The sequence below is a fragment of the Marmota flaviventris genome, chromosome 11 (assembly GCF_047511675.1).
Source record: "Marmota flaviventris isolate mMarFla1 chromosome 11, mMarFla1.hap1, whole genome shotgun sequence".
In the NCBI taxonomy this organism is placed as follows: Eukaryota; Metazoa; Chordata; class Mammalia; order Rodentia; family Sciuridae; genus Marmota; species Marmota flaviventris.
In genome coordinates, this window is record NC_092508.1 from 25968357 (window position 1) to 25982600 (window position 14244).

General features: G+C 35.7%; 1 protein-coding gene and 1 pseudogene across 4 annotated transcripts in view; both read left to right on the forward strand.

The window, feature by feature from the left end:
- The window catches only part of Kansl1l (KAT8 regulatory NSL complex subunit 1 like), a 132038-nt gene that overhangs the window by 49935 nt on the left and 67859 nt on the right, over positions 1–14244 (forward strand). For all 4 annotated transcript variants that reach the window (XM_027941646.2, XM_071618845.1, XM_071618843.1 and 1 more), the window contains exons 4-5: positions 6427–6624; positions 8823–8944. In XM_027941646.2, coding sequence (XP_027797447.1) covers positions 6427–6624; positions 8823–8944 — 320 coding nt within the window. The remainder of the gene's footprint in view (positions 1–6426; positions 6625–8822; positions 8945–14244) is intronic.
- Positions 10089–11861, forward strand: LOC114097841 (axin-2-like; annotated as a pseudogene).

A 14244-nucleotide genomic window follows, 5' to 3' on the forward strand; every position in this document is an offset into this window, starting at 1 on the left:
AGAGACATTCCTTTAAGGTTTGAAGGCATAAAAGAATACAGTTTCAGGAATGGCAATACAGTATTCAAAGGAACTAAAATTGTGAGTCATACAGGAATGGGAGAGAAAGCTAGGAAAGTATGATTATGTAATGCCTCATAGGACATGGTTGTGATGTAGAAGTATAGACATAAAATTTCATACTTAGGGCCTATAGAAGTATAGACATAAAATTTCATACTTAGGGCCTGTTCGATTTGAAGGAGCCATGTTCAAGAAGTTTTCTGATGGGAGTTGGGAAGAGGGGTGCACTCCTGTAATCTCAGTGACTCAGGAGGTTGAGGCAGGAGGGTCCCAAGTTCAAGGCCAACTTCAGCAACTTAGTAAGATCTTTATATAGCAATATAGCAAGATGCTGTCTGAAAAAAATAAATAAATAAATAAAAGATATAAGCCAGTAGTGGTATAGTGCTCCTAGGTTCAATCCCCAGCACCAAAAAAAAAAAAAAAAAAAGTTACTCGATGGAAATTTTTTTCATCTATTTTTAAAATTTTTGAATTTGTTTTGATTAGTAATACATGACAGTAGAATGACAGTAAAATGCATTTATACACTTTGACATACATAAATTGGGTATAATTTCTAATTTTTCTGATTGTACATGCTATAGAATCACATCAGTCATACAGTCATATGAAATTTTATATTAAATTTAATATACTTACTTTTTTCCTCACTCATTCTTTTCAGGATCCTTCAGTTATAGTGATTTTCTAATCCTTTGAAGATCACCAGATAATCTTTCTGTTGTAGGGACAGACAAGTGAAGGCACCAAAGATGGCAGGAAACAGTTTTTTGGCTGCAGCCAGGTTCAGAGGGCACAGCTTTTGCTGTAATCAATCAATCCCCTGAGTTCAGGTAGTTTCAGAATTTTATACCCAGCATGTAAGGGGAGGGGCTCAGAAGTTCACAGTCTGCAAAAGTTCACATAAAAGCAGTTTTTTCGTTCACTGTTTTGGGCAACACCTGAGAAAGGGAGACTTCTTCTCCCCTTTCTTTCCTCTCCATACCAGCTGTTACCATGGAGCCCAATTGGTATCTTCTCTTATCTTAAAAATGTAGACATCTCTGTGAAGCCCAGCTCAAGGCCAGAGGCCTTGTTTGCATATTTCTACAAACTACTATACTGGATACATTTGTGAAAAACTAGTAAGGAGGTGTCTAGCTCCTGGAGTGCTGATATTTTCCCGGCCAAGTAAAACAGGGCAATGGTTTATCTACATGGAACTCTTTTGCAGAGACTCTTTTGCTGACAGTCCCAAAGTCAGCCATGGTGAAGATTTCTGGAGAAGCCCAGTTAAGACTTTTCTGTGGAGAAAGGGGGTACCACTACATTTCCTCTTGATCATTTTCTTTAGTGGATATAATATCACATTCATTCTTAAAAAATCATTTATTTTATTTCTTAGTTTTAGGTGGACATAATATCTTTATTTAACATTTATGTGGTTCTGAGGATCGAACCCAGTGCCTCATACATGCTAGGCGAGCACTCTACCACTGAGCCACAACCCCAGCCCCCACATTCATTTTTATAGTAAATACAGTTCTAAGAATACATCAAGCATAAAACAACTTGGAAATTTCCAAGAATATGAGTTCCCAGTTAAATTGATGACTGAGTTTTATATTTGAATCTAGAAAGTCTGATTCATAATCCTTTCACTTGAGAAAAGATTTTTTTTTTTTTTTTTTTGTGGTGCTGGAGATTGAACCCATAGCCTTTTGCATATGAGGCAAGTACTCTACCAAGTGAGAGAAAGGATATTTTAATATTCTATATATCCTAGCAATACTAGGTAATTGGTGTTTAAATTTTTTTAAAAGCTTGATCATATGTTTTTATAATGCCTATAAATGATTTTAAGGAAAGAAATCTAAACTTCCCAGTGATGGTTGATATGACCTTATGTTTCTCTTTATTTAGGTTAGATTTGTATCTAGCCCTTTGTTCTCTTAAAAATAGTATTACAAGGGCTGGGTTGAGCACTTGCTGAGCACATGTGAGGCACTGGATTTGATTCTCAACACCACATATAAATAAATAAAATAAAGGTCTATCAAAAACTAAAAAAAAAAAAATTTTAAATAGTATTATGAGGACTGGAGGTGTACTTTGGTGATAGAGAACTTGCCTCGCATGGACTAGGTCCTGGATTTGATTCCCAATTCAACAACAACAACAAAAATAACATTATGTTTATTTTTTAGAAAATACCAAACAAATATGCTATTGGAACACAATATTTGTTTTATTTTCATAGTTTCTCTTTAAATTTCTTAGGAATTAATCATGATGTTTAATTTTTTTATTTACAGTTTAGTTGACCTATTATGCTACATAGGGAAAACAATACTTTCTTTGCTCTTATAGCTTCTTGAGTTACTGTAAAAAAAATTAATTGAAAAATGGCTCTCACATTGTGTATTTTGGTGATTTAAAATTTTTCATTTAAATGTTTGCTTGAGATTAGCTTTGGTGGCTTTATGTGAATAAAAAAGATGTTCCTGAGGCTATTGTTTATTTTTCCACACAGGGTTTCTCTCCTCTCTCTCTCTTTCCATGTGATATAGAGGATCAAACTTAGGGGTGCTCTTCTGCTGAGCTATATCCTCCAGCCCTTTTAATTTTTCTAAATTTTGAGACAGGTTCTCTCTAAATTGCTAACGTTGATATTGACTTGAGATTCTCCTGCCTTGTCCTCCTGGGTCTCTGGATTTATAGGCCTAACACATAGTGTTTTCTCTTTGAGGACTTTGGGGGTGTTGGGCAGTGGGCAGTGGAAGGCCTAGCATTATTATCAGGAACTATTGTCTTTTCTAGAACAGTTGATTTGCTTTAATCTTACACTAGAGTTTTTACTTCTCTGTTATTATATGTAACTCGTTTTCTAAAAAGATTCCAGATCTTTGCTATTTATCTTATATCTATCATTAGATATTCTTCTAATATCTAGGATAGTCTAGTATCTAGAAATAAAGCATTCTTTACCTAATTTTTTTGAGTCTTGAACCCAGGGCACTCTACCACTGTATTCCATCTCCAGCACTTTTTCATTTTTTCAGACAGGGTCTCACTAAGTTGCTGAGGTTGTCCTTGAACTTGTGATCCTTCTTCCTTAGCCTCCTGGCGTAGCTGGGATTACTACAACTGATTTCTTTTCCTAAGTTTTTAGGAACAGACTCTTAATTCTCTATATTGTCCCCAAAAGATTTAATCTTTATCCCTTTCTATGTTCTTGGATCATCATGGCCAACGACATGTGGTGGGTCATCATGGACCTCTCATTTTTCACATGCTAAATTTTGTCTAGGTCAATATTTTAAGGGAAAAAATAGATGATAGAGGTGAATATGTCTCCCTAATTGCATTTTAAAAACATCATTCTTATTGCGCTAATTATAGGAGCTCCTCTTCTTATATAAAGATATGTTCTGAAGGTTTGGAAACTGGGCTTTTGATATTCAAAATAGATTTTTCCATAGAAGTAATACAGTAAGTATGGCAATTATGAAATAAATCTGATCTGAAATAGAATGGCCCGTAATATAAACTACAATCAAACCAAAGGGAATTGTAATTAAATTGATATGATAATAAAAACTTGTGGTGCTTTTGCATGCAGGTGCTTATGGAAAACCTTGTGAGAGACTTAGAAAAATTTTAAATGAATACTTTTAGCTAGCTTTTGAGATTGATGATACTGTATCTATTGTATCTAGGTCCTGGATTTGATTCCCAACAAATTTGAGGAAACATATTCAAAAGAAGTTCTTGATAGTCATATTTTTGTATTCCAAGAAAATAGTCATTGAGATCAATGATTAGATCTCCTTTGTTGAAAAGTTGACATACAATCACTATATTACTTTTTAAAAAGTAACACGTTTGCTATTTTTACCAAACATCAATTGTAATGTGTTACTACAGAATAATAAATACTACAGGTATTTAGATCCCCCCTCTTTCCTTCAGTTTCTTACAATTCAGCAATATGGAAAACAATAATGACAAACACCACAGGACAGTTTTAGGACAGTTAAGGAAATCTACATAAGGGGTATTTAGGTAATACTTCTGTAGCAGTATCAAATTCCTTGTGTGTGATAATTCTATTGTAATAATAAAGTAAAATGTCCTTGTTCTTATGTGATCCATGCTGACATATTTCCGAATAAAGTATCAAGACACCAGCAAACTTACTTTCAAGTGGTTCAGAATAATAAGTGTACATAAAGCAAAGGAGGCAAGATGTTAATTAAAAAAAAAAACACATACGAGTTGAAAGACTGAGTATTTATTATTAACACAGCTACCCTATAAACAGCAAGAACTCCAATTGGACTTTTTCTCCAGGTGCATTCCAGCTCCCTGGGTTTATAGGACTGAAACATAGTGTTTTCTCTGTGAGGACCTTGGGGGTGTTGGGAAGTGGCCAGTGGGAGGCCTAGCATTATTATTAGGAACTATTGTCTTTTCTGGAACATATAATTAAAAACCTTATAAGCTTCTCTAGGATAGTTGAAGCCATATGTGTTAAATTAATTGCATACATTTTATTTTATTTGAATGCTCCTTGGATATCTCAAACTTGAAGACTTTTAAGCTGATTGTGGGTTTTTTTTAATGCATTTAAAAATTTTTTTTAATTTATTCTTTTTAGATATACATGAAAGTAGAGAGTATTTTGATGTACATACATGGAATATAACTTATTTTAATTAGGATCCCATTCTTATGGTTGTTTTTAGTTATATATGACAACAGAATCCATTTTGATATAATTATACAAGCATAGAATATATCTTATTCTAGTTAGAGTCCCATTCTTATGGATGTACACGGTGGTGGGATTCACTGTGTTGTTTTCGTATAAGTACCTGGGAAAACTATGTCAGATTCATTCCACTGTCTTTCCTTTTCTTATCCCCCCATCTCTTCCCTCTATTCCCCATTGTTTAATCTATTGCACTTCTGTTCTTCCCCACACTCCCAACCTGTTATTGTGGGTTCACTTCCCCCTATCAGAGAAAACATTAAGCCTTTGGGTTTTTTTTTTTTTTTTGGAACTGGCTTACTTCACTTAGCATGTTCATCTCCAGATCCATCAATTTGCTGGCAAATGTCATAAAGTCATCCTTTGTGGTTGAGTAATACTCCATTGTGTATGTATACCACATTTTATTTTTTAAATTTTTTTTTAAAATTTTAATTTGTTTTTATATATAACAAACAGTGGACTGCATTACTTCATATTATACATATAGAGCACAATTTTTCATGTCTCTGGTTGGATACAAAGTATATTCACACCATTCGTGTCTTCCTACATGTACTTTGGGTAATGTTGTCCATTTCATTCCGCCATCATTTCTAACCCCATGGCCCTTCCCTTCCCCTTCAACCCCTTTGCCCTATCTAGAGTTTGTCTATTCCTCCCATGCTCCCGCTCCCTACCCCACTATGAATCAGCCTCCTTATATCAGAGAAAACATTCGGCATTTGGTTTTTGGGGATTGGCTAACTTCACTTAGCATTATCTTCTCCCACTTCATCCATTTACCTGCAAATGCCATGATTTTATTCTCTTTTATTGCTGAATAATATTCCATTGTGTATATATACCACATTTTTTAATCCATTCATCTACTAAAGGGCATCTAGGTTGGTTCCACAATTTAGCTATTGATACCACATTTTCTTTATCCATTCATCTAATGAAGGGCAACTAGGTTGGGTTCCATAGCTTAGCTATTGTGAATTGAGCTGCTATAAATATTGTGGCTGTGTCACTGTAGTATGCTGATTTTTAACGTTTTTTGAGATGATTTGGACAAATGTGGTTCCATTCCATGTTTTTTGAGGAATTTCCATACTGTTTTCCAGAGTGGTTGTACCAATTTGTCGTCCCACTAGCAATGTGTGAGTGTATCCATTTCCCCACATCCTTGCCAATATTTAGTTACTTGTAGTCTTGATAACTGCCATTCTGATTGGACTGAGTTGGAATCTCAGTGTAGTTTTAATTTGCATTTCTCTAATTCCTAGATATGTTGAACATTTTTTCATATATTAATCGATTGTATTTCTTCTTCTGTGAAGTGTCTATTCAATTCCTTTGCCCATTCATTGATTAGATTATTTAGTTTTTCTTTTGGTGTTAAGTTTTTGAGTTCTTTATATATCCTGGAAATTAATGCTCTGAGGAATTGCACACAGTTTAAATAAGCCAATTTTTAGAGAGTTAAGCTGTGTTTTCAAGTGTATGTTTTGTGATTCCCAAGGGATAATATATTGTTTAGTTTCACGTGTGCTGTAGTATTAAAGGTGATTTTAGTAATCAGTTTGTTTCAATTTCAACTCTTTTCATTGCTCTTTGTCTAGGGAATAGTGATCCTAGAAGAATGTCAGCTTCCAAAAGACATTTTGAAAAAACAAATACAATTTGCTGACCAAGCAGCTTCATTAAATACTACAGGGAATCCTCAGGTTCCCCAAGGGAATCAAGATCCTTTACCAGAACAGGATTTTGAGATGTCACCAAGCAGCCCTACCCTACTTCTTCGAAACATAGAAAAACAGGTAAAATCAGAATAAAGCATCTGTGGTATGAAATAACTTTCACCAATTTTATAAATTACTCAAATAAATATTATTATATATGTATCTGCCTGGGATATGGATTACTAAAATTTGACTATTTGCTGGGTGCAGTGATGCGTGTTTGTAATCCTTGTGATTCAGAAAGCTGAGGCAGGGGGATTATAAGTTCAAAGCCAGCCTCAGCAACTTAGTAAGACCCTTAGCAACTTAACCAGATCTTTCTAAAAAATTAAAGACTGGGGATATAGCTCAAAAATTAATTAGTCAATTTAATAAATAAATAAAACTAGCAAATTTACATTACACCCAATCAAAATATTTACTCTATGACTTGTCTTTATTTTAATATTGATATTCTTTAAATTATTTAGATTTTAATTAGAACATAGCTTTAAAGTAATCATTCATCTATTCTAGGGCTTGGAAAATCCTTTTTCTAACAAAATTGCTTATTACTAGACTTTTTTCAGTGGAAAAGAACAGGGATATTTGTTACAAGTAGTTGGTAAATCTGAAAAGTTGACCAAATTTATTGTTCAGGAATTTAGTGAAAGATAATATTGGAATATGAGTGTCTTTACTTATGAGTGTCTTTATAAAGAATGATTATTCAAATGGAAAGTCAGAAAAGCCTCTAACAAATTACTCTGATTCCAAAACTTTCTCTGGTATCTAAATTCTATTGTAAATGACTTCAGAAGTTTGATTATTCTGACATATCTACCTTATATCTATCCTTTGCAACTGGACAGATCTGTCAGAGCATAATCATTCTTAACCACTGCTGCATGTTACACTGTTCCTCTAGGAAATAATATGGATTCATATCTGCCTACATCTAATTTTCCTGTTTTTTTTTTTTTAACATACACTGTGAAATAATTTAGTGATTGGTTCCTGGTAAACCAAAATACAATATATATTTTCCTATATATTTCTCCTATTTTTTAGGTCTATAGTTACCTACAGTTTTCCTTAGTTGAAATATATAATCAAACCACTTAGCGGGGCATGGTGGCGCATGCCTGTAATCCTAGCGGCTTGGGAGGCTAAGGCAGAAGGATCATGAGTTCAAACTCAGCCTCAACAACTTAGTAAGGCCCTAAGCAACTCAGTGAGACCCTGTCTCTAAATAAAAATATAAAAAAAGGAGTGGGGATGTGACTCAGTAGTTAAGCACCCTGGGTTCAATCCTTAGTACCGAAACAAACAAATAAAAAATAACAACAAAAAAACAAACCACTTTTATAAATATTTTGTAATTCAGAAGGCTGTTTAGTAATTTATCTGATATTAAATTGGAATGCCTGAAATTTGGATCCTACCTCCATTTTTTAACACCTTCATGATACTTGTTCAAACTACTTAGTCTTTCTTTCCTATAATTTCATCATCTATATTTAGTATTAATAGTGATATCAGTAGTTCTAATATCTACTTAGAAGATTAGTTTTAAAGATTAGAACTATTCTAAATTTGTTGCCTAGTGTAGTACCTGGCATATAGTGGACAATAAAGTATATCTATCATTTTTTTATTATTAATGGGGTTGTCTCAAGGAAGATTATAGATATTATTAGCTGGTTTCAAATGTTCTAGAGGATGAGATTGGTAGATAAAGGAATTGTAATAAAAAGGATATGGAAAACAATGAATAATTAAAAATGTAAATCGTCTGGGCTCATTGGTACATGCCTGTAATCTCAGCTACTCAGGGGACTGAGGAGGAGCACAAGTTCGAGATTGGCTTGGGTAATTTAGTGAGACTCTGCCTCAAAATAAAAAATAAAAAGGGCTTGGTATGTAGCTTAGTTGTAGAAAGCCCATGGATTTAATCCCCAATATTGCCAAAGGGGGAAAAAAGTAAAAAAATCATTGTAGCATGAATCATCTTCCTAGATTAAGAGATTTCTTAAAATATAAACAATTACAGGGTTGGGGTGGTAGCTCAGTGGTAGAGCACTTGCCTTGCATGCATAATGCACTGGGTTCAATCCTCAGCACCACATAAAATAAATGAATAAAATCAATAAAGATATTGTATCCACCTACAACTTAAAAAAAATAAGCGACTACATGTTTGAGGAGAAGTTTAAGTACTGAATAGGAATATAGACCTGGAAGTTAACTCACATCCCTTGCTTAACACTATTAAAGGATTGACTGTTTACTTGCAGAGTGCACAGTTAACTGAAATCATCAACAGTTTGATTGCCCCTCTCAACTTGTCTCCAACTTCATCACCACTCTCCTCTAAATCCTGCAGCCATAAATGTCTGGCTAATGGCATTTCTAGGAGGTAGGTATCAGTGTGATAATTATGCTTCTAAATTTGGTTTTACACATTTAATTTTATTTTGATTATGTTGATCCAAAAGTATTATAGCTATATTTTAAGAACTACTAGAGTGTAATTAGTAGACCATAGATACAGTTTTAGATAACAACAAAGTAATATAATTAAGATAAATATAAACTTTGGAATGAGAGAGAAATGTTTCTAGAAAATCATTTGTTTCTAAAAAAGCTTGCCAGTGATAACATTTGCTATAGAAGTTTTGTCTTATTTTCCACACCTTCCATTTTGTACCTTTTGTATTCTTAAGCACCATGCTACTTTTGCAGTACATGTTGAGGAAATAAAGATCATACAAATAGGTTGGGCATAGAAGATTGGAAGATATGGACAAATTTCGGCTTAAATTTTTGTCAATTTTTTATATCTTAACTTCTGTAAAGTGATTTTTTTCTGAATGTAATTAACAAAATAACTTTTATAATCATTAGCAACTTATTTTTATGTTTTATGAGCAAAAATATATATCCTATGAAATCCTTTCTTAAGAAGAGCATTTGTTCTATTTTATTTTATTTACTTTTCTTTTTGAATTTTCCTTCTAAAGATGCAAGTAGAAGGCATATTAATGGAATATCATTTGTGAACACTAATTTTTTTCAAATAAAATTCTAATCTTATTTAAATTTTATCTAATTTAATTACCATAGAGGAATAAGTATGATTTTATATTAGCAAATATTCTATTAATAATTTTATGATTTATTATTTTAAAAACTTTTGACCCCCTCCCCTGTGGTAGACTCCTTATGTTCCCCCATGCCGCAAGACCAGGGGTCCCAGGGCTGCCACTGTGAGTCAAGGAGGAGGAGAGGCCAGGGCCGCAAGGTCTAGTGTAGAGTGTGTGCTAATCAATGAGAGGAGGCTTAGATGAGCCCGTACTGACTTGAAAGAGATGAGAGAGCGAGATAGTGAGATAGGCAGAGCTAGAGCGAGTGTGTGTGTGTGTGAGTGAGAGAGAGAGAGAGAGAGAATGCCATAGAGAGAAAGAGACAGACAGACATAGACAGAGACACACCCACACCACGGATTGCAGAGAGAAAATGGAAGGCTCTTCTCCTGGATTCCAGAAGCTGCTTCCATGAGGATGCCCTTCAGCCCCTGGTTCCAGGTGAAGAAGGGGGATCCCACCCTGTTTGCCAGGGATGGGGAAAGGTCAGGTCAGAAAACCCATGTCTGTCTGCTACAATGCCAGGTGAAATGAAGACAGCTTGGGGGAGGCCAAGGAGCGAGCGCATTCCTCTATTCCCCTCTGACTAGGTGGACCAAGTCCCTGCACTGCTGACTGAGTGACTAAGAGGGTGCTGACCTCTTCTGGACTTTCCTGGAGGGGAAGAAATGTATGGAGACCTCAGACTTCTGGTTTGCTTTGAGTGGATTCAGGCAGATGAACTTTAAGGATATGAAAACTTGAGAGTAGCCAAAGTGATCTACAAGAGGTACATCGAAAACAACAGCATTGTCTCCAAGCAACTGAAACCTGCCACCAAGTCCTACATAAGAGATGATATCAAGAACCAACAAATTGACTCCATCATGTTGACCAGGCGCAGACTGAGATCCATTTGGTGATGGAGGAAAAATGCCTACCACATGTTTTTGACTTTTAATATATACCTTGAATATGTGAGGAGTCGGGGAGAGAACACAGCTTACCTGAGTAATGCCGAACTCAGGAGTCTAAAGGTCTTGCATGGCTACCTCCCTACCTTGAACAAAGAAAGGAAATGGACTTGTGCTGACTTCAAGTGCAAACTTTCTCCCAGAATGATTGGATTGTCCAACAAAATTCAGAGGTCCACAATGATTGTGCGGTCCACAGAACTGTCTGAACATGGATGCAGGTCCCTCAAGAGGAGTGATCCTATCAATCCATACCACATGGGTTCTGGCTGTGTCTTTGTACTGTACAAGCCACCAGCACTAGTGACAGTGAGATACCCAGTGATGCGCTGACATATGATTCCATGTCCTTGAAGGACAGTAGCGTAGAATGGAATCCCTCTTTATCCCATGAGTTGTAAGAAACAGCTCCAGAGAGAAATGCTTTATAGTGCCAAGGCCAATGGCCAAGTGTCCCTACTTCATTTCCCAAGAACCCACTGCCTGCCCAAGGAGATGATGCCCGCTATCTTTGTGGTCCAGTTCATCTGGAGGCTGGAGAAGCTGAAGTTGGAGCTGGAGAACTTGGCAGATCACAAGGACAAAGAGAAGGAGGCACTGAGCTCGCGGGAGCAGGTTATAGGCAGGTACAAGGAAGACTGTCAGATGATTACAGATGATCACCTCTCCAGAGTCCTCAAGATTCCTGGCTGCCAGTCACCCAGCTTGGGCTACTACAGCCCATGCTCCTGCTTCCTGGACCACCACCATCATCAGTACCACTTCCTCCTTCCATCCAGGGGCAAGCTCCCTTCCCCACCTCCTGCGGCTGCTTACACACTTGTCAGAAGCTAGGACTTCACACAAAAAAAGACTATCACTACTTAAGACACCATGCCATCCCTAAGATCAAGGAGGAGATAGAGGAGGGGGAGACACTGAAGGTAACACTGCTTCTGCCCTGGGGGCACTGAGTATTACTAGTACTCGAAATGTAAGAGCCACCCCAAGGCTCCAGAGTCCATGCCCAGGGAGCAGTTTTGTGGCAACAGAGACAGTACCTTGCTCAAATGAACCAGGACAAGGCACAGAGCTGGGGCTTGGCCCTGACAGCCAGGAGAGGAGGGGCCCCTAGCAGAGCTAGGGCCCTGAAACTTCCTAGGGAGGAAGGAGACAGATCGCAGGATGTCTGGTGGTAGATGCTGGAGAGTGGTAGAGCAAGCCCAAGCCACATAGTGCCCATGTTGCCCTATATTGAGGGCTCAAGCTTCCCTTGATTTTTGAAGGGGGTTTATGTATAAATATAATTTATGCCTTTTTACTACAGTCTTGTCCTCAATGACTTTTGTCATGGTTGTACTTATACTGTAAATTATGCAGCTGAGCATGGTGGTGCATGCCTATAATCCCAGTGGCTCAAGAGACTGAGACAGGAAGATTGAGGGTTTGAAGCCAGGCTCAGCAACAGTGAGGCACTAAGTGAGACCCTGACTCTAAATAAAATACAAAACAGGGCTGCAGATATGGCTCAGAGGTTGAGTGTCCCTGAGTTCAATTGGAGTACTAGGGTACTGGGATACCAAAAAAATTTAAATATATAGAGATATATATATATTGTGACATATATATTAGATATATAGTGATATGCATTATAAAGAGTTCATTTAAGGAAAGTTACTTAGTATAATAATTGTTGTATAAGAGATGTAGCCTTTATTAAAATTTTATATTTTTCAAAACAAAATTTTTTGATGGAGCATTAAATGAAGAAATTACCTTGGTAAAAATCAGGCTAAGTAGGCTTCACAGTCTTTATAGGTGGGTATAAACCAAATCTTAAAATTTTTAAAATGCCACTACTTGATATTTATTTCTAGTATTTTTTTTCTTTGTGGTACTGAGGATTGAACTCAGGGTTTGTGCATATTAGGCAAGAAGTCTACCATTGAGCTAAACCCTCAGCCTGGTTATTTTGAAAGACTGACTTTCAATACTTATATGGTTTTATTTTTGTTGGGTTATTTATCTATTATTTCATTATGGAAATGGTTCTTTTATTGTTTGTTTTTCTCTTTTTCATTTTTTATTGACTTTATATGCATCCTTGCATCACTGAGTATTTACTTTGAAAGTAAATATTCTTACATATTGTATAGGGCAACTATGATAAGGTCGTTTGTAAGAATTCTAATTAGAAGAGTCATAAAGTAGATAACTGATTTACAAGTTGAGTCATAAAAAGGAATATGAATATTGTGATTTGAGGCTAAGATCTTGTTTACCCAATCAGGTACTTCTCTATTATACATGTGAATACTTGTGCATGTGTAATTATGTGTATTTTCTTTTTATGTTACATTGGCCTTCCATCGGTATGTGTTACACATCCTTGGATTCAACCAACCCTAATCAAAATTATTCATAAAAGTATTCATCTGCATTGAACCTGTACAAATCGTTTTTCATGTCATTATTCCCTAAAATATATTTACCCGACCATTTACATAGTTTTTATATTAATTAATAATATAGAGATGATTTAAAGTATATGGGAAGATATACATAGGTTCTATATGAATACTACATCATATTATATAAGGGACTTAAATGTCTTGTGAATTTTGATGTCTGCAGGGGTCCCAGAATCAATCCCCCAATGATTCCAAGGAATAACTGTACTTGCCTATAATTTTGGTCATTCATTCACAAAAAATTTATTAATTATTTGATATATACCATGTAGCCAAAGTTATAGAGATATAAATATGAAGAATACAAAGTCTGCATTTATAGTTAACTCAGTCTTATGGGTAAAACACATAACACTTAAAATATCATGTAATAATATAATTTTGTATAGTTATTTGAATATTTGATAATAGCTGTCACTATTTGTTTTAGTTTGTTTCTTTGCCACTGTGACCAAAGACCTGAAAAGAACAATTTTAAGGAGGATAAGTTTATTAGGGGCTCATAATTTCAGAGGTCTCAGTTCATAGACAGTTGGCTCCATTCCTCAGGCCTGAAGAGGCATCATAGCGGAAGTGCATGTCAGAGGAAAGCAACTGGGGACATGGTACCATGAAGCAGAGAGAGCAGCTCCACTCTCTAGAGACAAAATATATGCCCCCCAATGACCCACATCCTCCAGCCATACTCTACCCAATTACAGTTACCACTTAGTCTCTATCAGGGTATTAATGTACTAATTAAGTTAAGGTTCTCATAGCTCAATCATTTCACCTCTAAACTTTCTTGTATTGTCTTATACATGAGTCTTTGGGAGACACCTCATACCCAAACCATTACACTATCTAAATAATCACACAAACCATGTGAGGTGGTGCATGCCTGTGAACACAAGAGGATCACAAATTTGAGGCCAGCTTTGTCAACTTAACAAGACCCTGTCTCAAAGTAAAATAAAGAGGACTGGTGATGTAGCTCAGAGATAGATCCCCTCTGGGTTCAATCCCCAGTGCTATAAATAAATAAATAATCACATAAATAATTGTTTAATTTTAAATCCTGATCACATGCTATAAAGAAAGTTTTCATTGTTAAGAATATAATTTGTAAAATAAATCACAGTTCACTCCCAACTTAGCCAATTATTAGCATTCTAATCTTGCACAATTGTC